Below are 23,801 nucleotides of genomic sequence, written 5' to 3' on the forward strand. Positions count from 1 at the left end.
TATCACATGAGAAAATGGCTTTTTGGAAAGAGTTCGAAGTCACCCCGCTTGACCTTACTCCTCCAACTTTTTTTTATTTTTTCGCAAACCCCGACAAAACATCTCTGAACAGCAATAAGTTTGTATCATCTCATACAGTCATTCTGTTGATGCGAGTCCTGAAGTTTTTCGCAGTTTACAGGCAAAACTGCATCGTGATTTTCCCAATTTAAAGAAATACAAATCAGGTTATCAATCATTTCTCAAATTTAGAGGTTTCGCGGACCCCCGGTTGAGAACCACTGTTCTAAACCAATTGCATAGTTGCTTGAAAATGCCACAGAAGAAAGGTATAGTGCGAAGCGAGCCAAGCTGAGTGTACAGACATTTGCTATTCTCGTGCTTATGAAAATGGAGTCTGTTTTGACATGCACTGAACCAGATTGTTGTTGCGTTTATCTGAATCGGAATTCAATTCATTTCCCAAGTATTTGTCAATTCCCTAATTCTAATGTAATTTGGTGAAAACTGTAACTATATAATCCTAATCTAATCTCGAACAGCTGAAAATTTTCTTGCAGCGAACTCTGTCCTGGGTTATGTTAATTCTGAACAATGGAAAGACCTGAATAGAAATTTGAGGGGTCGGGCAAAGCCTCTTCAAGTACCTGACGTCAACTAATTCGCGTGGTAGAGAACAAAAGAGAGCATTATTTTTGAATCCTGTATTTCTGGAATAACTGCATGGACTTTCCCCATCCAGACTTAGTAAAGTGGCCCTTGAAAGGTCATCGCCAAGGCGAATGTGCATTCTGGCTATCTATAAGCAATATGAAGAAATAGCATTGTACTGTATTCAGCAAGATCCACTCTGCGATGAGGACCACAACGATACATGATCGCCGTACTCAAGATATTCATAAAGCTTCCTTGTGCTTTTTTCGACGACGGATATTTCTCCCCGGATGTAAATTCGTCGCGGCAGACGACCGCGTTCCATTGCCAAAGAAAAACGCCTGCTGCCGCTCGTAGCTTATCTTCAACACTTCGGTGTGCATTTTTTCTTTCGTCCTTTCCTGCTCGGCCTTCGTTTTCATTTCTTCCAGAACGCGCTTCCTGCCCTCGAGCACGAACAGAGACCTGGGAATTTCAGACAGTCTGAAAGTGTTGTCTCAAACTTACTGCCAAACGTGAGAGTGGTCGCTTGACTTTCAAGTCTTTACCTCGCTTACCATCCAACACTAGGCCCAAACATTTTTGCCCACTTGCACGGACGTCCAGTTTGTGACAGACCTAGACAGCTAGATTCTATTTGTAAAATGGAGACTAACTCGAGCGAAATGACGGGATCCTATCCACTCAGATGATTACCTAATAGCATAAAATACTACTATCTGATATTTCCACGCACAGTTTTAACATACCCGTTGATTCAACACTTTGCAGCGACAGATTTCAGTTGTAAAACGAAATCAATGTCAGTGGATATCGTGATGAAAAACTTCAATTTCAATGGGCGAATCCAAATCCAAACTCAGAAAAGCACATTGCTGGACAGCGAAAACCACAAGCGATCAAAAAATACCATACCGAATTTGCTTCCTCGTCAAAAACAGAAAGTCGTGCTTCTTCAAATTGCGCAGCAGCAACTTCGACTCGCGGAACGCGTTCTCCAAAACCACCGCAAAGAAGTTCACGAAAAGCTTCCCGTAAATCACGAAGAACACAAAGCAAAATATTCCGCCTTGCAGCGGGTGCGACGCCAGCACGTTGCTCATGTAGGCGCCGGCGGCGTAAGCGACAATCTCAATGAAATGTAGCAATGAGACTAAAGAAATCAATGCTAAAATCAAAGTAACACACCGACTGAGCGGCCCGTACAAAAGAGCTGAAGTCCAGCATGTCGCGGAATAAAATCAGACCTGAAAGTAGAAATTCAACAAACTGATGCGCCCATCTGCTGTACATTTCATGCGACCAAAAAATAATAGCGGTTCTACAACCAAAATGATACTTTGTTATTTTTTCGACCACACCTACTCCACTGTGGGCAGACTTGGACAACTAGATAATTCTGGATTGCTAGCATAACTAATAAGAGCGAAATGTAATTCCAATTTAATTTCAGGCTTTCTCAAAATGCTACAGACCTGTAATGTGTAAAGCAGGTCTAGCAGTATTCTACATTTGGTACAAAGTGTACAATGTACATTCGTCATTCTCGTGCTTACGAGAACGATTTAATATGAACTGAGCCTGATTTTTATTGCATTTCTTTCTAATTAGGAATTAAAACCAATTTTAGAGTTTTTGCAAATTTAGTAACTCTGATTGAATCTAATTCGGGAATGCCAAATATTTTCTAGAAGAGCTTCTTGGAGGTACAGAACTTCAATATACAATTGAATTGCATATTCAGAGTGAAATGAACCCGGATATTTTCGACTGACACTCGTCAGGGGCAATCGTCAGTGACTAGTAGAGAATTGGAAGAACATTGTGTATCAACAATCACATCACATCGACGGTGACGTCATATTTTATGATACGATTGTCTGTATACAATGTTCTTTTCAATTCTCTACTAGTTGTTGACGATTACCCCTGACCAGTGTAAGACAAAAATATTTGGGTTCATTTCAATATGAATTTACTATTCAAACATTTTCTGGTTAACCAGTTCTGGATGTTGGTTGATAATGCCGTCACAGATTTATGCCATTTCTGCTAACGTGTGTAGTGTAGCCTCTTACTACACGTTTTGGATGCTGCGATACGACCAATTCAGGTTTGAAGGCGTCCACATTTGCAAAAAAGCACCAAAGCTACAATTCTCAGTGGTTATATAGTGGAAAAGGTGTTTAAAATCAGTACTGTCTCACTACTCGGATTCGAATCATTACAAAAAATACTCAATTCCTATTCAATTATTGAACCATTGTGCCCCCTCCCTACCCGCAGACTCACCCGAATGGTAAAACGCACCAAATCCGACCAGCAAACAGATCAGATGTCCCACCAAATCGAATCTTATCACCTGCATCGTGGCGTACGAAACGCGGAAATGATGGTGACCCTCCATTATCTGCAGCAAGGATCAGGTAACAGTTATGCCGTGTGCTAGGTGGTGATAAAAAGGCGGAATAACAGAGAAGAGCGCGGTAACAATAGAGAGTAATTCAACACAAAATCAAGAGGACGCTCATGATGCCATACAATGCGAATGTTGCTGTGATCTGAGACAACTATTTAGCCAACTCAAGTACTGTATGTATTTACAGGGCGATTGGAATTAGCAATGTGACGGTATACGTTTGTGTTCACTTGAGCCAGAACCTTCCAGGGGCTCACGCTATTCGTAGTACGGAGTTCACACAATAAGTCGTTCATTTTGTAAAGTCCCAATCGGAAAATATTTGCTGAGAAAAATCGGGTAGTAAACAGGGATATAACCATGTGCGGAAAGGGTGAACGAAAGACGTTTTTGCCACAAAAAACTTCGGATTTGACGTTACAAAGTCACGTTAGTGTCAAAAATTGTTAGACCGCTTCAAAACTCGTGAACAACCCCAAATGTTTATTCTCGTTATACTCTGGTACTGAAATAACAGATATTCACAGTTTTAAAGGTAGATTCTTTAATTTAAGTCTACTGGTTGACATAGATGTAACTATAGCTTACTGAATGTCATTATTCAGTTTATTTTAGGCACTAATATTTGAAATTGAATATTTGGAATTATGAATTTCACAAAATCGAACATGGAATGTCGAATAATTTCAAACTTTCCGCTCATTTTGCAGTGAAACCATTACAGAATCGTGCCGTCATTGAATAAATAGCCTGAAATTCTTCAAATCATTTCATCAACAACATTCAAATCTAAAAGAATCACTCACGGCGATGGTTCTCAACATCGTGAAAAAGATGCAGTACCCCAAGAGCGCTACAAAGATATCGCCGAGATTCGAAGCAGAGTACAGCAGCGATAGATAACTCCCACCGGTACGCATTGCATGCATCGCGAGGTCCGTACGATTGGCCCTGTAAAAAGGCGTGTTGTGTCACACTACAAAACGACCAATCGCACAAAGTCGTAGTCACTTTGAAAGGTATGTGACTACGATGCCAACCGACGACGCTAAAGTCGAGATCTCCAATAAGTTCCAAAAGCCAGCGAAATAACTGAAGCCCGTCTCTCTGGCCAGGTTGAAAATGCTGTACAAGAAGTAGAACGCGATCGCCAGCAACGCGAACAAGCTGAGGTAGGTGACGTAATCGTATGTGGTGCTGAAAGATGACTTTTCGCTTAAATTCAACGACTAGAAAAATTCTAGGTCTTCGAAATTTGATTGCAATTAGAACTACTGAATTCACAGTAGCTTGGCAATTGAATTAAATTTCCGAAATGGGAAGAAACGCAACAAAAATCCATTTTGGTTCACATTGAATCAGAGCTGTTGCTGATAAGCATGAGAATGGCAGATGCCTGAAATTACTGCGGAAGTAATGCAGCAAGTTTACAGTCGATTTCGAGTAGGAACGGAAATTTTCAAGGCATCTAATACTACATTGAGTCGCAGTAGAAAATGGAAGGTCTCAAATGTACTCGTATAAGTAATTTTGAAAAGTAGATTTCCAGGGCTCGTATACTTTTAGCGGATAATTGTCGGCGGAATTATATGGTGATCTTCGCCAACAACGCAAATCAATTTCATTGATTGACTGAATAAGAATCAGTGCCAACGTAGTGCATTTCGTTCTTGATGTTGTGTGATTGCGGGTCAAGCCCACAGCAGAGAGTCACTAAATATTCACTAACGGAAAGCTGAATATTTCGAGCATATTTTTGTAACAAAGGAAGTAAAACTTTTGAGATTGGCAAGGTCCATGCTCCGTTTAGTGTTGATTTTTTTTTATGTTGCCAACCCCTTGCATAGAGTGGTCAAAAATTTAAATGCAAAGAATTTCAACCAAATATGTCACAGCCTAATGACGTGAAAAATTGTAATATATTAAAAAGATTCACAGTGCAGAACCTACCAAGGTTCGTTTGTGAACGTGAACCTCAAAATTTCTGAGGTTCACACACAGAACGCGAACGTTCACACCATCCCTACTAACGACACTACAAATAGGCGCAATCTTCACAAACATATTCAGGAACCGTCACGCAGGGGCCATTTCACTCACGATAATGATATGCAAACTTCTACTTTTCAAAATCAAAATGTAGAGAGTAAGTAGGCTACTACCGTCTAAAAAACTATCAAGTAGACCTACCATACTTTCAGCACCAGAAAAGAGGAAATCTTTGGCCGGAATCACCCTGAAACAGCCTTCAAAGTCTGAAAATCGGCATTGATCTGAACAATCGTAACCACACAACGGTCATTGTAATGATGATTGTGCTGCATCGCTGCGATTGTTTAGAACAATGCTGATTCTCAGACTTTGAAGGATGTTTCGGGGTGGTTCCATTACTCTGATGAAATTTTGATGTATTTTTTCGGAATCAGCGCGACAGTAGCTTTGATATAAGATCAACTTTATTTAATTTGAGCGCAAGTAGAAGTGGATAACACTTGATAATGAAGAAGTAGTCAAAGATTAATTGAGCATGCAGAAAAAGTAGAAGAAATTTGTTACTAACTACCTCGGCATGGACTTACACGACATAGTGAGTTTTCATGATCATCAGTCGAAGGTCCCTGTGCACACCACCGCTGTTAGACATTTCAAAAGACATTTGCACGTAGCAGTAAAATCTCAAGGCCGCATTGTACAACACAGTCTCCAACATTACAAGTCTGAAAATAAAAAGCCGATGTTAGGTCCGTCAGTTTACGGCAGGGTTGTAATCAAGTCACCAGGTTCCGAGTCACAAGTATGTTCTACTTTAATAATTTCGACTCAATTAAGTTCGAGTTCAAGTGGGAGTGCAGAGGGTTGAGTTTGAGTCATAATGTTGAGACTAAAGTCCGAGTCCACTGTTCGGTTTCAACTTCAAGTCATGTTCAACCCACTTTTCACAACTCTGCTTGGGAGATATCGAATATACTAATGTTCCTCACTGTTAACAGTTTGTGGCCCTATTTTTAAAGTAACAGTACTGATAGACAATATACCAATAATGCGGTAACTTCACTATTCTTCAAAGTCACAATCAAATGCCTGTCTTGGCCATCCGAATCTCGAGTCATGTGCAATGACTTTAGTACAAGTCCCGTCGATACACATGTTTACTTAAGGCTAGTCGAGCTCAAAGAATCCCGACTTCAGTCATTAAGACCCTGGTTTACTGCATTGCATTCATCGTGATATGATAATCACAATGGCACGGCTCAGTCGAGGCAAGAGATATAATTTTTTGATGAAATTAGGACATTATTTCAGATTTCAATATTTCACAATTAATAACTTGAAAAATAGCCACATCTCCTTCATATTCCTACACAATGATATGTTGCAACATCTTGAGGTATCCAACCTTGAATGTCGATCGATCCAATTGTTTCGTTCGAGATATCGAAGCATCTTGGTTGCGTTGCTTTTGTCTTTCCCAAGACTTGCCACGTAGCCACCAGAATTGTAGATGCCGAGCTCCCCAAAATACGGCAAGGACCATTGATCGCCAAGCATATATCTCCAGGGACTGCACAATGCAATGAATTTAGGTTGGGTGGACAAATTAGGGAAGTGTAATAATAACAGTACATGGATGTCAATTGTTTCTCCTATAATGTGATTGATCTCAATTCATCACAAATATTTGAATATTGTGGTCAATAAAACTTTGCTTGATATAGCCTACATGCCGGTTTCAACATCACATTTTCAATTTCATTTTCTGAAAAACGCGAACAAAACAATATGCAGTTATTCTTCATGGCACTTACAAATGTTTAGTATATGATTTTCTACATTCATCATCATCTACAATTCATCATTTTCTCTTCCATTTTGATTGCTTGTTATCACGTTACTGCAATTTATCACAAAAATCAATGTTGATGTTATGTATATATGAGTCTTTTGTGCAAATGATCATGGTATTGACCTGTGATTTAATTCTGCTGCTAAACTAAGGTATCCACATCGTCTAAGAGTGATGATGCAAAAGGTCATATGAGTGACGATTACATGAGATGACTACATTGTAGTTACTACGGGAACAGTATATTCATATTGAATGGGAAAACATAACGTTCAACTTTACAAAGTTTATTTGTTACGAAATGCCTTGAAAGATGAGTTTTGGGCAGTTCGTGCCACATTCCTATTTTCCTTTCGCCAGCAACAATTCCGAATCTTCGAAGAAGGGATGATTTTGGAAATAATTATAATGGAATTATGTAAACAAGGAGCAGTCACTGTGAATATCATAAAACAAATCACCAAGAATTATAATAGTGGCATATTTCTACCAGACATAACCAGTAAAATGTCATTAGTTCACATCAATACCTTTGCTCATATGAATAAACGCCGTCGTCGCTGGTCTCATGCTCCAGATAACTGGTATCTTCCAGGTCATACCTTGACTTGCAAGAAATATCATCGATATTCAACAACAATTTTCCGTGAATGCACGGCTGCTCTACAAACAAGATATCGGTATTTTGCCATCGTCGCAAAAGAGAACCGCAAACGAAATCACCTTTCGCAAACTTTTGCTGACGTATAATAGGCTCCGAAACAACGACTAATTGTCCGTCTGTGAAGTAAGAATGGTATCCTCCATACAATGTTTCCACCGCTGGTCCGCTTAGCCATGCGTAAACGTCTGTGAATGTTTTGACACTGTGCCAGTCGTTGGTGCCAACTTGGAACATATTGCTTAGAGCCCTCTTGTGATGAAACATCTTGTTGTCGTGAATGCTGACAGCGTTGAGAACGAGGATGCTCAGGTATACCATGTGTATAGAAAGATCCTAGATTGAGAGACGGCAGACTTATATAAGCTACCAATCGAATTACTTGACAACTAAATACTTTTTTTTAAGTAGTTCTAGTTTTAAAGAAGGAAATTATTCGTCGAACAAATAGAAAACATGTGCCGTCGTTTGGCATGAGTCGTGATGCCAGTGCTCTGTTGCGTGATGTACTTGCAGGTATTGCAAGCTCAGAGTCATCACAGCTAACAGTGGCATAGCCAGGGGGTGGGTTTTGGGGATTGAAACCCTTGCCATTTTATGAAAAAAGCCGATCCGATTCCGGAAATTCAAAATTAATAAGTTGCTTTGGAATTTAACAGGTCGTTAGTTCTATTTCTAGTTGCGACTTGCGCAAGTTTTGAAAAGTGAGCACCGTAGTTCAAGTTCCACTGTAGTTCTAGTCTGATAGACAATGTTATTTCAACCCTTAACTCAGTGGTTCCCAACCTTTTCCCACCCACGTACCATTTCGAAGTTTTATGCAGTGCTCGCGTACCACCTGCTGACTAATTTAATTTTGACAGTTTGACGGAGACGAGCATGAATAACAAGATTCTTCATGGGTAAAGCATTTTTGCAAGGACCCCTCAACACGGAATCATTTGGATTTTAAGGTATTTCGACATCACCTGAGAGCTTTGACGATTACACAAAAACAAATTACTTTGATTCTCCTCCTGAACACCATTTTTGCCCGTCGCTCCTGCGACTCTCCCAGCACTTTCTCAGGCCTCGGAGGTTTATAACATGAATTGGTGCTGCGCATCTTTCGTGTCCTTCGTACGGCCATCTCTTCATCACAGTGTGATTGCAAACAAACTAAGTCGTAAATATTTGACAAAATAAGCACCGTGTTTCACAATATTCCTGCCCTGTCCAAGTTCGTCAAAACGTACAACCAGACATAGAAAACTAGACAATTGTAGTGTTGAAGTGCCGGTAATCTAATTCTAATCTAATTTCTGCTTTTCCTAAAAATGTAACAGGAAAACTGTATATTGCAAAATGAGCCAAGCTCGGTTTAAAGACATATTCCATTCTCACCACAAGAATGAGCTCAGAATAGATATGAATTGAACTTTATGTTTGTTGTGCTTCTTTCACAAATGCAGTAATTCGAATTCTAATCTAACTTGGAAAAAATTGTTTAGCTACAATTCTAATCCAATTAGGGAAAAACTGTGCGGCTATAATTCTAATTCTAATCCAATTTTGGAATAGCCCATCAACTGACAACCAACAGCATGGGATAATTATCACAGAAGTGCAAAATATCATTGATTTTCAAACATGTTCACTGTGTTTCTGACGTTTTCTATTGATGAGGGTCAGTCGAAGAACTTTTCGTTGATAAATTAACAATACGAACGTATTGTTTCGTGTATTGTCCTAATGAATCACCATAATTTGTAAGATTTGAGAATAGTTACTGCTTCATTTCCAAAGCTCCACAAAACCAGGGACTAATGTACCTGGCGAAAGTAAGGGCGGTATCCAGTCTTTTACGTCCAGTTTACGACGCCTGATGACAGAGAAATATGCAAGAGCAAGAGCTTTCAACGGTTCCGTTATGAATATACTGAACAGAGTCCCGGATAATAAAGACACCAGCCTGTAAGAAAAAGTATGGCTGAGACTGTATGACAGTGGAAGAAATTTGATTAGCCCAGATGTTCTCAACATTTTTTTACCGCCTACCACCTCAAAGTTCTATGATATTGTTGCGTACAAACATAATGAAAAACTCAACTTTACTCCTAAATGAATCATATGTTCATATTGCAACAAACCCTGGCTGACACTTATCAGGGGTAATCATCAGGAACTAGTAGAGAAGTGGAAAGAGCATTGTATATCAACAATCGTATCACTAGATATGACGTCACCATTTCCGGCATGAAAGTTTGAGCAATGTACATGGGAGGATTGGCAAAAACCTTCGGTTGGAAATTCCAAAACAAAAGTGGACCACAAGCTGATCCAAGTGCGGTGCAACTGATGAAATGATAACTGGTGACGCATAAAGTATTTAGTTAACTGCTCATTCAATCAAGATATTTCTAAAATTAAAAAAAATATGTTAACGATTCGAGAAAACAGTAATTTGCCACTGGACTAGCCTATATGTTAAGAGCACCTCGGCGTCACACAAATGGCACTTTTCAAAGCAATTAAAAATTCCTTCAAATAAAAGGTTGGTCGCATAGATTTGAAAAGTGATGGTCATCAGGTTTTCTCTAATAACTTACTGCAATGTGATTCAGTTGCGACACACATTTTGGATTTGACCACTGCGAAACATCACATCCTACCATTGTCTTGAAGCGTGGAGACCGTACATCATTCCAAAAAAGACGGTGAACACCGTGCTGTACGCGACTCCCAATATGATGAACAACCATCCAAAATGTGTGCACCGCCATGGTAAACGTTTCGATGCCAATGCCGGATCGATTTCACTCGAGGTGACCATTTCACTGACACTGCTTGACAAAGGATTAAGATTGCTTTGCTACAAAGGAACAAACATGAAAGCTTCAAAATGACTGCATGAGCCTATTGATGTAGAACCAACAATAGTATTGCAGTGAACACATAAAACTTCAGTCCTCAAAAAAAGTCACACACACTAGGCCTGAGAGTAGTTACTCTCTGCCAGTTAGGGTTCTGTTGATACTCTTCAACACTCTGTTCCAATCAAAGTTACAATACCGAATTCTTTGCTGGGGCGCTGCCTGCAACAATACGATTGACCCACTGCAAATACCACAACATCAGATCATTCGTATCATTGCCACGGGGCGTGGATGTGTAACTAATAAATCGCTACTCAAAAGATTTGGTGTTCTAAACATATAAGATACGAGGAAGCTAGAAAGTGTCAAGTTTATGTATCAGATCCATTGTGGTCACTGTCCTTCAAATTTGAACGGCTACTACACTTCGGAGTCAAAAGCGCACAAGTACGGCACAGGCGCGTCAACGAAGAATAACTACCATATGATCAGGACTGAATAAAAGAAAACGCATTGCTGTATCAAGTATCAAGTATACCAGACCCCAATTGTGGAACAGCATCTCGCCGGCTATCCGACAGTCGTCATGTCTCCATTCAAGTCGAAATACAAGCAATTTCTTGTAAATGAATACTAGTCAACCTTCAGGATTACCAGACCACGACCTAACATATAGATCTCGACTTCTGCCATCTCATTTTGTCGCTTGGCTTTTATATTATCTGCTTTACTTTCATTCAGTGTGCATGCCTCTTCTCTACTTCGCCTAGGCCAAGGTGGGTGTCTGATCCCAAAGACTACTCCAAGTCGTTTCGACACCTTCCTATCTTTTCATTGTATCACAGTTTCGTGGTGTTTTGAAATGATGAAAATATTAATAAACTGATATGATACTGACGATAGTTTATTTGTGTTAAACGAGTAATTTATACTACGTTATAATTGCGAACTTGTTTGTTAGCTTGAATCGATAACATTGAATAATTGCGACTGCAATGTCACTTCAATAATTAATGCAATCAAAATACAAGGCAATGAATTCATTGCCATATTAATCAATTTTACAAGGATTTTTGGTGGACCCTCATCAGGACATACCATCAACATCGCCGAAATCATGATTGAAAGAACCCAACATAATTATAGATGATGGCAATATAACGTTGTTCGAACTCGTAACCAAGAATTAAATTATGTATCGTAGTCTAATAGAGAGAAAAGGTCGTAGTTTATTTTTGTCCTTGATGTTTTTGCGGCATATACACCGACGCATGATACACATACACACGATCTGTGCATATGCATACCATGAGTGCATATGCCGCTGAACAAGGAAGGTGCAGATATAATTACATTGTCATATCAATTGAAACAAAAGGTTACCTCAATTTCGGCCCGCTTACAGGATTTATCTTCGGACCTGCCGACGGACTTTGAAGATTCAGCTTCAAGTACGATTTCTCCAAGCGTTCGCCAGCATTGTACATATAAGGCTTTGTGACGTGGTAGTCAGCATGCAAATTGTTCGTTCTTGTAAAGTTCTTTGAATCTCTTGTGCGAATATTGTTTTTTAAATTCTCACCACTTCCAAGGAACCCATCGCCAGCATGAGTTATCGAGCGATAATGTAATTTATTCTGTCAAATTTTCAAAAAGCATTTGAAACTTGCAGGTTTTGGAGAGAGATAATCTCTATTTGTCAACCGTGCAAATCAATAACGTAACATAACAAAAACGCAGTTCAACAAAATGTGATACACCGATAAGCATGGTATACACGGAAGGCTCGATATAACATAGTCATCAAAGCCAAGCCGAGAAGGATCTTACAGAGGCTGTTACCCTCAAAAATTAAATTTTAACCTATCAAATTATTCAAACTAAATTATAAAATAAAAAAAGAAGAAAACAAAATTAAAAAACAACACACCACATCATGGTCATAAACTTGTACAAACTACTCAATTTTCAACATTCGCAACTAGAACTAGAATTACAACTACAGCTACTATTTTTTCTAAATTCGCAACGTGGACTACAACTGACTGGAGCTATTCATTTTTAAAAGCTCAGAACCAGAACTAGAACTACAACCACTGTTTGCAAAATTCGCAACTACATCAGATCCCCGCATCATAGCCAGTGTCCCAAAGGAGCCAGGATGTGCGTCCAACAAATCACTGCTCAAAAGATTTGGTGTCCTAAACATAAGAGAAAGAAACTAGAAATTGTCCAGTTTATGTATCAGTTCCACTGCGCTCTCTGCCCCGAAAATTTGATTGCCGGACCTGCATTTAGGAACAGCATCTCGGCGGCTATCCAGCAGTAGTCAACCCGACATATCGATCTCCCCGTCCGACACGTGCCACTTCTTTTTGTCGCCTGTCCTGTTACATTATTTTCTTTTACTTTTCATTCAGTATTCATGCCTCCTTTTTACAAACCCTAGGCCAGGTGGGTGTCTGATTTTCAAGGACTACTCCAAGTCGTTTTGACACCTTCCTATCTTTTCATTGTATCGCAGTCTTGTGTTGTCTTTGAAATGATGATTTTGTTAATAATAAATTGAATGAACTAGAACTACTAATTTATCAAAATTTGCAACAATAACTAAAACTATTCACTTTTCAAAACTTGCACCTACCACTAGAACTGGGCCTACTCTCTTTTCAAAATTCGCAACTACAACTAGAACTAAAACTACTCTGTTTTTAATATTCGCAACTAGAACTGGAATTAATTAACAGTAGTTAGTTGACCGTCTACTAAATAGATTGTTAGTTTGTACATGTCCGATCATGGAAAATTTGAAATAAAATAAATAAAATAACGATTGTCACTTATACCCGAATAGGAATCGGCCTGGAATGAGCGCTCGGATGCGTGGTGTACGATGGCATTGATAAACTATCTTCATTGTACAAACTGTTTTCAGTTTTAGCTGATTCATAAGCATCGATGGATGGTTCTTTTGATAAATCGGATTCATGCGAATCACGTTTCATAAGGCGGTTGCGTGAGTTGCGAAAAATTGTTGAGATCACAAACGGAAATGGGAAGCAGATGATACTGCTTTCGATACCTGGGATAAAAAGAGAGGATATCGATGGGACATGCCAACAGAGAGGTACAAAGGCATGTAATAAAAGCTGGCATGTGAACAGTGTCTTGGTGTAGATGTAATTAGTCATTGATTTTGTGGTAAATAGCTTCATAAGAATGATGCATTCTGTATCACAAATAAAACCGGTTCGGGGGTGGGAAAAATGTCCTTCTGGCCCATGAATACCAAAGATTAGAAAGGCATACAGTCGCAATACTCATTGAAATGAAGTAAATCACAGCAAATTGTATCATTCATTACATAGCTGATTCCGCAACGGAAATTTTGTTTGGGAAAACATGCATGGCGAGGTTGCGTATATCTATTTGCAATCAATACGACTAGCTCATAGCTCTCCTGCTGTGTTGTGATGTGATCCGCCCGCCCGTTGTCGACTTAGAACCTCAAATTGAATGAAGAGCGTATAGTGTGGTACAATGTAGTTTTATAATTGTACTTTCAACATTAGACTTTCATGAACCCCTAAAACAGTCAATACGCACCTATTGCAACGTTCAACCACTGAAACGAGTAGAAACCAACATCCACAACAGAAGAACCTTGCGATCCGTACAAGGCGAGTGTGGTCGACATCATCACAAAAACGAAAAGCATGCAACATCCAACTCGCTGCACCCGAGACATATCATGCACCGACCATGCAGCCATCGCAAAGGACGAAAACCATAAATGCCTGACCAAAAGAGCAATATATTTCTCTAGCCATATAGACCCCTATTCATTTTGGTTTATTCACCTGTCCTTCATATAACTTCCGCTCTTAATCACAAACAAGCTTCGAAACGTGTTCAGTTCTTTAACAGAAGCAGCCGGAACCACAATGTCAAGCTTGCATTCGCCAGAGACATGATCGGCAAGCCAAGAACGAACGAGAAACATCCAACATTCTCTGGTTTCGTAATCTTGAACAACGATGCGGTCAACATACCTGGAATTTTGATACGATTTTCTCCCGATCAGTGTATTTTTAGGTCATTATATAAATGCTCTTTTCATTCAGAACCACAGTTATCACATTATTGATCGACTTGAAGACTAGTTTTATTTGTAGGTGGTATTTTCATGCTCTGGTAAGTCGACATGGAGTAGCAAACTCTGAATTTTAACGGCGACATTTTTTCATTATTTCTAATCATTTTGGTGATACAAATAAGTAATTGCAGCTGATCATGACACTGTAGTCCTGAAAACATGTTAGCAAATACTGCTTTTTGATAATCTTCACCTACAGCTTGTGATAGAACCGCTAGCATACCATTCGGGGCTTTGACCTTCATTGTGATGCCATAATCGTATTTTCCGTACGTCACCTATGGCAGACTTTGTTGTGAGGACAAATGTCGTGACAGCACCTTGGTTTAGCAGCTTTTCCTCGCCAGATCTCTGCACAAAAACACAATGCATGATGTCTTAAAATGCTCATTTCATTATATATGATATTATTGTCTCGAATAGTAAATAGGGAGGGCAAAATCGAGCACCTGAGTGATTCGATGAATGATGTGGCAAGTTGAGATGTGCAGGGTTGTAATTACTCAACTCGAGTCGCGATTTTTGGTGACTCGGCTTGTCTTGAGTCATTTTTTCAAATGCGTAAAATGACACAACTCGGCCCAAGTCATGTGACTCGAGACCAAATTTGGTATCTTAGGCATCGTTTTATCAAGACAACTTATCAATTTCATGGGTCCGCCAATGAAATCTGAATTTTCTCTAATAGCTTCGATTCTTCAGGTTGGAATTGAGCCAGATTTGGTGTGGAGCGATTTTAGTTAACCCTTTGTAATCGGCCGGCCAACTGACCAAAATTTTAATGCATAAAAAAAAACACGATAAAATGGCATCCATACGGCTTAAATCGACGCCCAATATATTGATGTAGACCTGAAGTAGCCGCCTAGCAGTCTGAGATACTCTCACGGCTTAGACGCCAGAGGGAATAGCGTTATGCGAGAAAATGTTCTCGATTTCTTGAAAATAAAATACAATTTTTTTCTTCCATATCTCTTGACGTCATACCTAGGCCCTCTCTTGGTATATGAACACCTGATTGCCTTCCGCATGAATCTCTACGTTCCAACGAGACATTACACGCTACTATAGCGATTCATAGCCCAGCGGTACAATCTTGGATAGGTAGAGATGATAAGCACGAATCATGCGGCTGCCGTCGATGAGTAATCGATTACATAACATAGTAACTGCCTTGGCAATTTTGCCTATCGTATATATCTCCATGCTATTGAAGTGTTATCAACCCCAGTTGCTTGTATATTGCTTGATAGGGATATTGATGAATATGCCAGGATAATGGCTAACCATATGTACAATTTGCAATTGCCTGAAGCAATTGTACATCTGTTTGAAACCGCAACAAGTCGGGTGATCTTACGCAGCCATGATTTTCACGTAATATGGTATTACATTCTTTCACGTCAATTTGAAACATCTTCTACGTGCTAATCTTCGATATAAGGACTTTCATAGAATAGTATGACCAACAACAAGTCATAAAAGATAACTGTAATTGGTTATATGACGTCTATAACGGAAGATACAATGGTTTATATTTCAGGCGTTCATTCACGCGAACATCATTACAAATTAAATTTTGCGGGAAACGTTTTTGCGTGTTCAATCTGCATTTCAAGCAGGATATAAATAATACAGTCCATCCTCAAGATTACCGGACCACGACTGACGTATCGATCTCGCTTCCCATGACATGCCGCCCCATTTCTTGTCACTTTCTTTTTCTATACTATCTTCTTTACTTTCATTCAGTGTGCATGCCTCCTCTTTACATCGCCTAGGCCAAGGTGGGTGTCTGATTCTATAGACTACTCCAAATCGCTTCGACATCTTCCAGTCTTTTCATTGTATCGCATTTTTGATGATGATGATGATATACATTGATAAATAGGTTGTACATGGTCTGATGTATGCGTATTCATAAGAGCTATCCATATAAATCGATCGTTACAGTTTAAAACTAATACAGGTCTAGCTATCTTAGAATAAATAACGACTCCTCTGTGTTAAACAGTCGCGGTCCAGTATACTGGACAGCTGGTCGCAAAGGGTTAACCTAACAATTTTATCAGCTAATCAGTTAAATTTGAAGAAACAAGCTAATTTTGAACAGCCTTAATGTAGAATCTAGTGCAGAAACGGACATTAAATCACTGTTTAAAAATCAATGCAACAATAGAGAGTCTTTATTTTTTCATCCAACCAAAATACATAACAAGCAGACGGCAATGATGGTGGTACAGAAACTATGCATACACAGTATGCGGTATCAGATAGGAATGATCGATGCGACCTTGAAGGTCAACTAGTCCGATCACACCCACATCAAACGGGTACACTTGTCTCTATACAGTCTGGCAATAATATAACTTATTAGTAGGGCAAGTTTTTGTTGCACTAAAATCGCGAGAAAATTGCATTTATCTTCATCAAAAGTTGGAGTAAAAAGGTTCATTTATAATTTTTGTTGAATTATCAGGGTATGAGATACTCGATAGGTTCCATTGTATAACGTAGTTCTTGCAGAGCTGTCAAATTTGTTACTTTATTGCCATTTAACGCACGGTCTGGCGAAACCGCCAAAAATTACGTTTTTATCAGCACATAGCGAGAAAATTACGCAATACGGGAATAATTTTCCCAAAAAAGCCAAACAGCATAGCTATAACCCCCCCCCTAAAACAAGTCAAATACCGCACCCCAAATCCCTAGATCTGCAAACTTGACCGAAGGCGTTGCAGAGATACTCACTCTTGGCAACTTTAACAAAATCTATAGCCTGAATAAGGTGACCCAGCGAAAATGTAGTTTGTGAAATGGGAAACAACCTCAAACTTAAACGACAGCATCAATAAAGTGATCTCTATTTACATATTGTTCGATCACGGTCGTGCTTTTCGGGGTAGTTGAACTTTTTGCTTGCATGCCATTGTGTCATAGATCAGAGTGAGATGCAGCTAACCCATCATATAACTCTTTGTTATGCAAATCAAAGAGAATAAAACCATACTAGAAATAGTTTATAGCAAGTTTTTAAATTCCTTCTTTACATTTTGACGCAATATTTGATAAAATTGGCACTATAAAATCTCTACAAACAGCTTAAAACATCATAGTAGATTCTGAGTAACTACAAAGCTGTGAAAAAAGTTGCAAAAACTTGCCCTACTTATTAGACTATCCAGGGGTTCTCAGCCATTTTTTGGCTGTGGCCTATTTTCCGGCTTGAAAATGTTCTGTGGCCCACCTCTTTTCAAGTCATAGTGCATTTCAATGTGTGGTAGGCGTATCGCCGCCGATATGGCTATTTCTTTATAATATACGAATGTTTCTTTTATTACTGTTCAGTGTTCATATTCAAATGTCGATCTGAGGGGACATGAAATCGCGCGGAGCGCGACGAAAATTTTCAAGGTAAATAAATCTCCAACAGACAACCAACGAAATAATTATTAGAAACTTAGAGCTCTTCCAATTGTGGGTTAGGGGTGTGAAAGTTACGGCCCAGCAATATCGTATAACTCTTGCGTACACCCTGTTCCACTCAAGTCGCGAAACCCAATGATCCGTTCCCCGCATTCACTGTGTGATTTGGGGTTTAATTCCACTCTGGTGGGGAATACTATACCCATTCTGGGCCCGCTTCAAACAATTCTTTGATGAATGGGATACTAAAGAGAAGTGAATTTTTCTTTAATATGCTAGTAATACAATGTAGTCCTACCTAATATATGTCTTGTACCTTTTGAAGTCACGATGTAATGACATTAAATCCAATGATACCACCAATTCATGTGACTCTTACATTGTGTACAATGATTTCAAGGCCGGACATTTTTAGACCGACTCCGAAGATTAATGTGCTGTGCCAACTCCTCAATCCATTATGATTCAGTCGGAATACTTGGATATTCATCCCAGCATTAACTTTCAGTTATTATATAATCGAAATTATTTTCGTTGCTGTTGGCCGGAGGTTGTCATAGCTGGGGGTACAAAAGCCGCCGTATCCCCACCCATTTCGACCTGTACATCGTGACTCCATACGTTCCACAAAGTCTCAGCAGAGTCGGATGAAAAACTTTATGTAGCATACGCATAATTCGATATGTTTTTCTAATATATGAACAAAAAAAAAATGCAACTAAACTTTCACGAATTCTACAATTTTCCAAATAGCTCTGTGGCCTACCCAAATTACTCGTCTAGCGGGCCATGGCCCACCCTTTGAGAACCCCTGCCGCTATCCCATACCTGCAATAAATGGACTTTACTACGTCTGTCTCCAATTAATCTGATCGCAACTGTGGATGTCGGACTGGCCCGTTTCCTATTTCCAGTAAACACAACAACGAGATAGCGATATTTTTCGTCCGCAAAGTTATCGTCAACTTCAACGTAGGGTGGCTGTAAATACCAATGTCGGTGGCAATGCATTTATGAAACATGAAAACAACTCACTGCATTTCTGTCCTTCTTGTCTTTTATAAAAGCCAGAATGAAAGCCAGTGTAAATGCAACATATATCATGGAGATGGATATTATTACAATAGGATTAGCTTGAAATTCTTTCATTACATCCATATCGACCTGACTTGAAGAGATAAGTACTGATAAGTGAAGTTATGAAAGGCGTGGGAATTTAAACCGGGTGTTTGAACTGATATCGATAAGCAGGGTTGTTATTACTCGAGTCATGGAAATTCGCAATAGAAAATGACTCGACTCGAGTTAATTTGTGTGCTGACTCAACTTCCTACTTGAGTCAGGTCATGATTAGGGTGATTTTTATAAAACATATAATTGTGACTATTGTTGACCTTGAAAAACTTTATTTTGAAAAAATTTTGCCCTCATGTATAGGCCTATAGATTAGGTGTTTTAGCATATAATGTTAGAATTGTATTCCAACTACTTTATCTGCGTTTTTGGTTGGAACTGTCTGTCCTTACGAAATAGTTTGGCCTGAAAACTTTTTTGACTCAAGAACTGACATATTTTTGCATGAAAAAAACTTCATTGTTGTAATACAACGAAAGATACTTTCCTACATTCTCATGTAGAAAGTGTCTGTCCTTACTAAGTAGCTTGCCAAGAATTGAGAAAGAACGTTCAGCAGCAGCTGTGGGCTGGCAACACTGAAGTTGTTGGTGACACACTGCTAATGATCCCTCTAATTTTTCACGAGTCTGTGCGAACTCACTACGTGGTGCCTTGGACAACAGTGTGTAACGACTAAAAAAAGGTCATCACTTCGGATTTTTGTGCACAGCTTAGATTTTCTGTGCACAGAGACTGTGTCATCACTGTACAATTGCGCACGCGAACAGCTTAGAGCAGTGGTTCTCAACCTGGGGGAGGGTGAAAGCATCTGAGGGGGGCCGCGAAGAAGCGGTCAACTGAAAAGTTTTTTTGCGCTCTACATATAGACCGAATTTTTTAATTCTCTCCTCAACAGTCATAGCCTTCCATGCCATCAAACAATCTGTTGGGGTTGCTAGCATCCCGGTTGGATTTTGTGATATGACGATAAGGGGATGAATGTAGAATGTCTGGCAATCGTATAGCCGGCGTCAAGAGCGAGGAACTGGTCTTCATTGGAAGCTCGGGTCGCACTGATTTCGAAAATACAATTCGAAATATGATCAAGGCACCAGAACCTCACCCAAAATCACCCTCAACAACTGAAATATGCATTGTTCAAAAATATCAGATCGTCGTGACACAATGACCATAACAATGACCTTTTGTGGAACTCCGATTCGACATGTATTTCAGACTTTGGCGGCAAATTTGGGGTGGTTCCAGTGCCCTGGTTATATTTTAAATTATATTTCTGGAATCAGTGAGACGGCTAGCTTTCGATAAAGCCCAGTTTTTTTTAAATTCTGCCTCTAGACACCAGTTACGGTATCCACTGACAGCAAATCCTACATTCGATGCCACGCGGCGATCAATCACCAGTGAAATGATACCTACCGTAATCAGAAGACAAACTTGGACATAGCCAGGAAACACTCCAGACATGATGCAAAGTGATATACCTGAGTATATCCCCGGGGCCCTTCCCTTGGAAATCGGTTCTACTCTAATTGCCTGAATATTTCGAAAAGAAGTCGAAGTACTTCGTTACTGACCTGAACACCTCTGGTACTGTACGATACCTTAAGTCCAGTTAGAAGAATAGAAAGACGACGGTTATAGGCAGACATCACCAAAGACAGAACGTTTAATAAACGCTGACTTCTAAAAATAAGCTACAATACCGGTACAGTGTCCACGAAAAAATCATTGGACCGTGAACCCGCCTGCATGACGCGAAAAATCGTTGTCCTTGTCGTTTTTACTATTTTACACAGCGTATACAGCAACTACGGTTGACAGCGTTTATTTATTTAGCTTCTCAGCTGAGTCTCATTTTCCCGAATGAGCGCCGCGACACTGAGCAATCGGCGACGGCAGTAAGAGCAAAGATAAGAAACGATGAAATCGAGGTTGTGACGTAATAATTGGAGACTTGAGGGCGCCACAAGACAGTCTTCCTAACTTAGGGCTCCCATCAGGGCATGGTATGATATCGAATGGAATGGAGTATGAAATTTCCATACTCCATACCTGCCCAATCGTTCCATACCATTGCAACATTCTTCCATGCCATATTTAATACTTTTTCCTTACTTTCGCAACTTGCCCAACCTCTCAAGTGATATTCTATTTTTCATACGTGGAAATGTTACGGCGTTTTTATTTTAAATATTTTGGATGAAATATCCATTTAAACAGCTCTGGTGAACCAATGATATACCCAGCTTCTTTATATCATATGTTGTCAGCAATGTATGTTGGCTAATCACGGTTGTAACCAAGTCACAAGGCTCCGAGTCACAAGTCAATCTCACTTTTATATTTTTGACTCGAGTCAAGTCGAGTCATTTTCAATTCCCACCGAGTCAAGTCCGAGTCCAAGTCAGCGAACAGAGGATCGAGTCCGAGTCATGGTATTATGACTCGAGTCCGAGTCCAAGTCATTGTGTTGACTGCTCAGTTTCCAGTTAAAGTCTTCCTAAACCCACTTTTTTTTAACTCCGTTTGGTGATATTGAATGGTTCGCATTCATAACATATCAATTTTACTCACTTTTAGTAGTTTCTGGTCGCATTTTCAAGCACCAGTACCAACAAACGAAATCCCAATAATGTGTTGGCTCCGAAATTACAATGAAATGTCGGTCTAGGCCGTCTGAATCTCGAGTCAATGACTTGCTTCGAGTCATGCGCAATGACTCGAGTCCAAGTCGAGTCAATAGGCCTACACAGATTTACTCGAGTCGAGTCGAGTCATTTTCGTATTTTGAGAAAATGACTCGAGTCGAGTCGAGTCATCCGAAAATCGTGACTCGAGTCAGACTCGAGTCGAGTCATGACTCGAGTCATTACAACCCTGTGGCTAATCATCGAAGACGGAACGTTAATTTATAGGCCTACACTTGAGATTATTTGGAAATAACAACAGAATTTCATGACATGTAAATGTAGTGTGGTATAAGGGACTGCTACCATAGTAACATCATCTACAAGATTACATAAACCAGAGGTATTGTCAAATAAGAAGATTGGTTATTCCCAACCCTTTTTTTTCTATATTCCCCACAACCTGAAATCTATATTTCCACCCTTTAAAATTGCTCCCTCCAATAAAATTTGGTAAAACGTTGTTTTGTGAAGACTTGCTATTGGTGAAAGTTAAGACCCCCGGAATTGAACAGCACGCAATAAAATGAATGAGCAGTGAACTGATAACCGTACACGCAATCAAGGGCGTAGCCAGAAAAAATATTTTTTTGGGGGGGCTAAAAATTCGATGACGTAAATGAGCCCCTCCCACCTAAAGATAAGGAAAGATGGGCTAAAACGATGGTCTTGGACCTTTATTGGATGATTAACACAACATCTGAGGCGATCTTTATGCATATATTCCGCTCATATAAAGTGATGTGTGATTGTAGAAAACTCTGACGTCAATACTTTCGCGCGAAGCGCGAAAACTTTTTGGTTAAAGAATGAAAATTGTTCATTATATTGTTACTTGCATATTGCAAATACATTGTCATTATCAGATTTACCGGCAAAGCTGATAGAAGTGGTGTCATCGAACATTCAGGGCTAGTACACTTGAACAATGTTCATAACACACGGCAAGACTATTTAGAGCAGTGGTTCTCAACCGGTGATCCGCAAAGCCTTTTCAAGGGATCCACGAAAACTACAAATTTGCAAAATGGTTGATAACCTAATAATAATAAACTATTTCTGATTTGTTTTAAATTAGAGAGATGATGAAGCACTTTCGCTTCATAACTGCTGAAAGTTCAGGACTCACATAAACAGAGAATGGCCGTCTGAGATGAAATATTCCACCGTGCAAAGTCATTTTAATTGCCAATAGCCTCCTTATACGAACACATTGCTGTTTAGGGATGTTTAGCTGGGGTTTTGGAAATAATTGTATGCCGAGATCCATTTTCTCCTATGAAATACATCGACCGCTATTCCAGAATAACTTCACGATGAGCTGCTAGATAGAAATGACTAGGCTGGAGGATATATTGATCCATGTATATGTTGCCATCATAGCCAAATGTGTCGTCTGACGCGTTACGCGTTATTATTACATTCGCCACCACCTATCTCTGTGGAAATGGATTGTCGGCACTCGTTCATGTCAAATCGACGACGTGGATTTTCAAGACATAGCCCTGTATTTCAAGAAATGCAGCTACAGAATTCGCTTTAAAATAATAAAAAGTCGGTGTTATTTTCAAGAAAGGTCATTTCGCTGTTGTTTATCACTAGCCTACAGATAATAATTGCACAAGACAGATGAAGGTTGCATGATAATAGAGGCAAATTTGAAATAAGAACTGGGGGTCCGCCGGGGTAGCCTACGTGAAGGTGCAAAGAGGGTCCGCGACGACAGAAAGGTTGAGAACCACTGATTTAGAATTTGTATAGGGTGGACGCCGGACGGGACAGTTGTCATTTATTGCTGTTACTTCATGACTTGCGGAGAAAGCTGTCACCACTCAAGAGATCTCTCACACACAAGGCCGTAGCTAGAATTACATTTTTTATTACGGGGGGGGGGGGGGATTTTTATGAGTTTAGGGAAGCTCTCCCGTGGGAACACCTCGCAGAACCGTACATCCTGCCATG

General features: G+C 39.6%; 2 protein-coding genes across 6 annotated transcripts in view; both read right to left on the bottom strand.

The window, feature by feature from the left end:
• Nucleotides 1-23,801, bottom strand: part of LOC145442848 (bystin-like) — a 360,604-nt gene that overhangs the window by 32,875 nt on the left and 303,928 nt on the right. The gene's annotated exons all lie outside the window — the stretch shown is intronic.
• On the bottom strand, nucleotides 690-21,053 carry LOC145442586 (polycystin-1-like protein 2). Of its 5 annotated transcripts, none has more exons than XM_080320537.1 (20): nucleotides 20,727-21,053; nucleotides 18,844-18,996; nucleotides 14,813-14,940; nucleotides 14,294-14,485; nucleotides 14,040-14,230; nucleotides 13,280-13,515; nucleotides 11,817-12,070; nucleotides 10,230-10,403; nucleotides 9,390-9,529; nucleotides 8,582-8,736; nucleotides 7,641-7,914; nucleotides 7,448-7,580; nucleotides 6,471-6,635; nucleotides 5,653-5,790; nucleotides 4,085-4,270; nucleotides 3,880-4,024; nucleotides 2,947-3,064; nucleotides 1,843-1,901; nucleotides 1,570-1,784; nucleotides 690-1,119 (listed from the first exon to the last, which is right to left on the bottom strand). In XM_080320537.1, exons 1-20 carry the CDS (start codon nucleotides 20,799-20,801, stop codon nucleotides 897-899), a joined length of 3,354 nt encoding a protein of 1,117 aa, XP_080176663.1. In that variant the 5' UTR covers nucleotides 20,802-21,053; the 3' UTR covers nucleotides 690-896. The 5 variants fall into 5 exon arrangements, with proteins under 5 accessions (XP_080176663.1, XP_080176661.1, XP_080176662.1 ...); XM_080320535.1 differs by lacking the exon at nucleotides 20,727-21,053 and adding an exon at nucleotides 19,051-20,702; XM_080320536.1 differs by lacking the exon at nucleotides 20,727-21,053 and adding an exon at nucleotides 19,051-20,701 and having other exon boundaries at nucleotides 10,230-10,400.

Source organism: Botryllus schlosseri, chromosome 7 (genome assembly GCF_051294905.1).
Source record: "Botryllus schlosseri isolate E-star chromosome 7, Bs_hap1, whole genome shotgun sequence".
Lineage (NCBI taxonomy): Eukaryota > Metazoa > Chordata > Ascidiacea > Stolidobranchia > Styelidae > Botryllus > Botryllus schlosseri.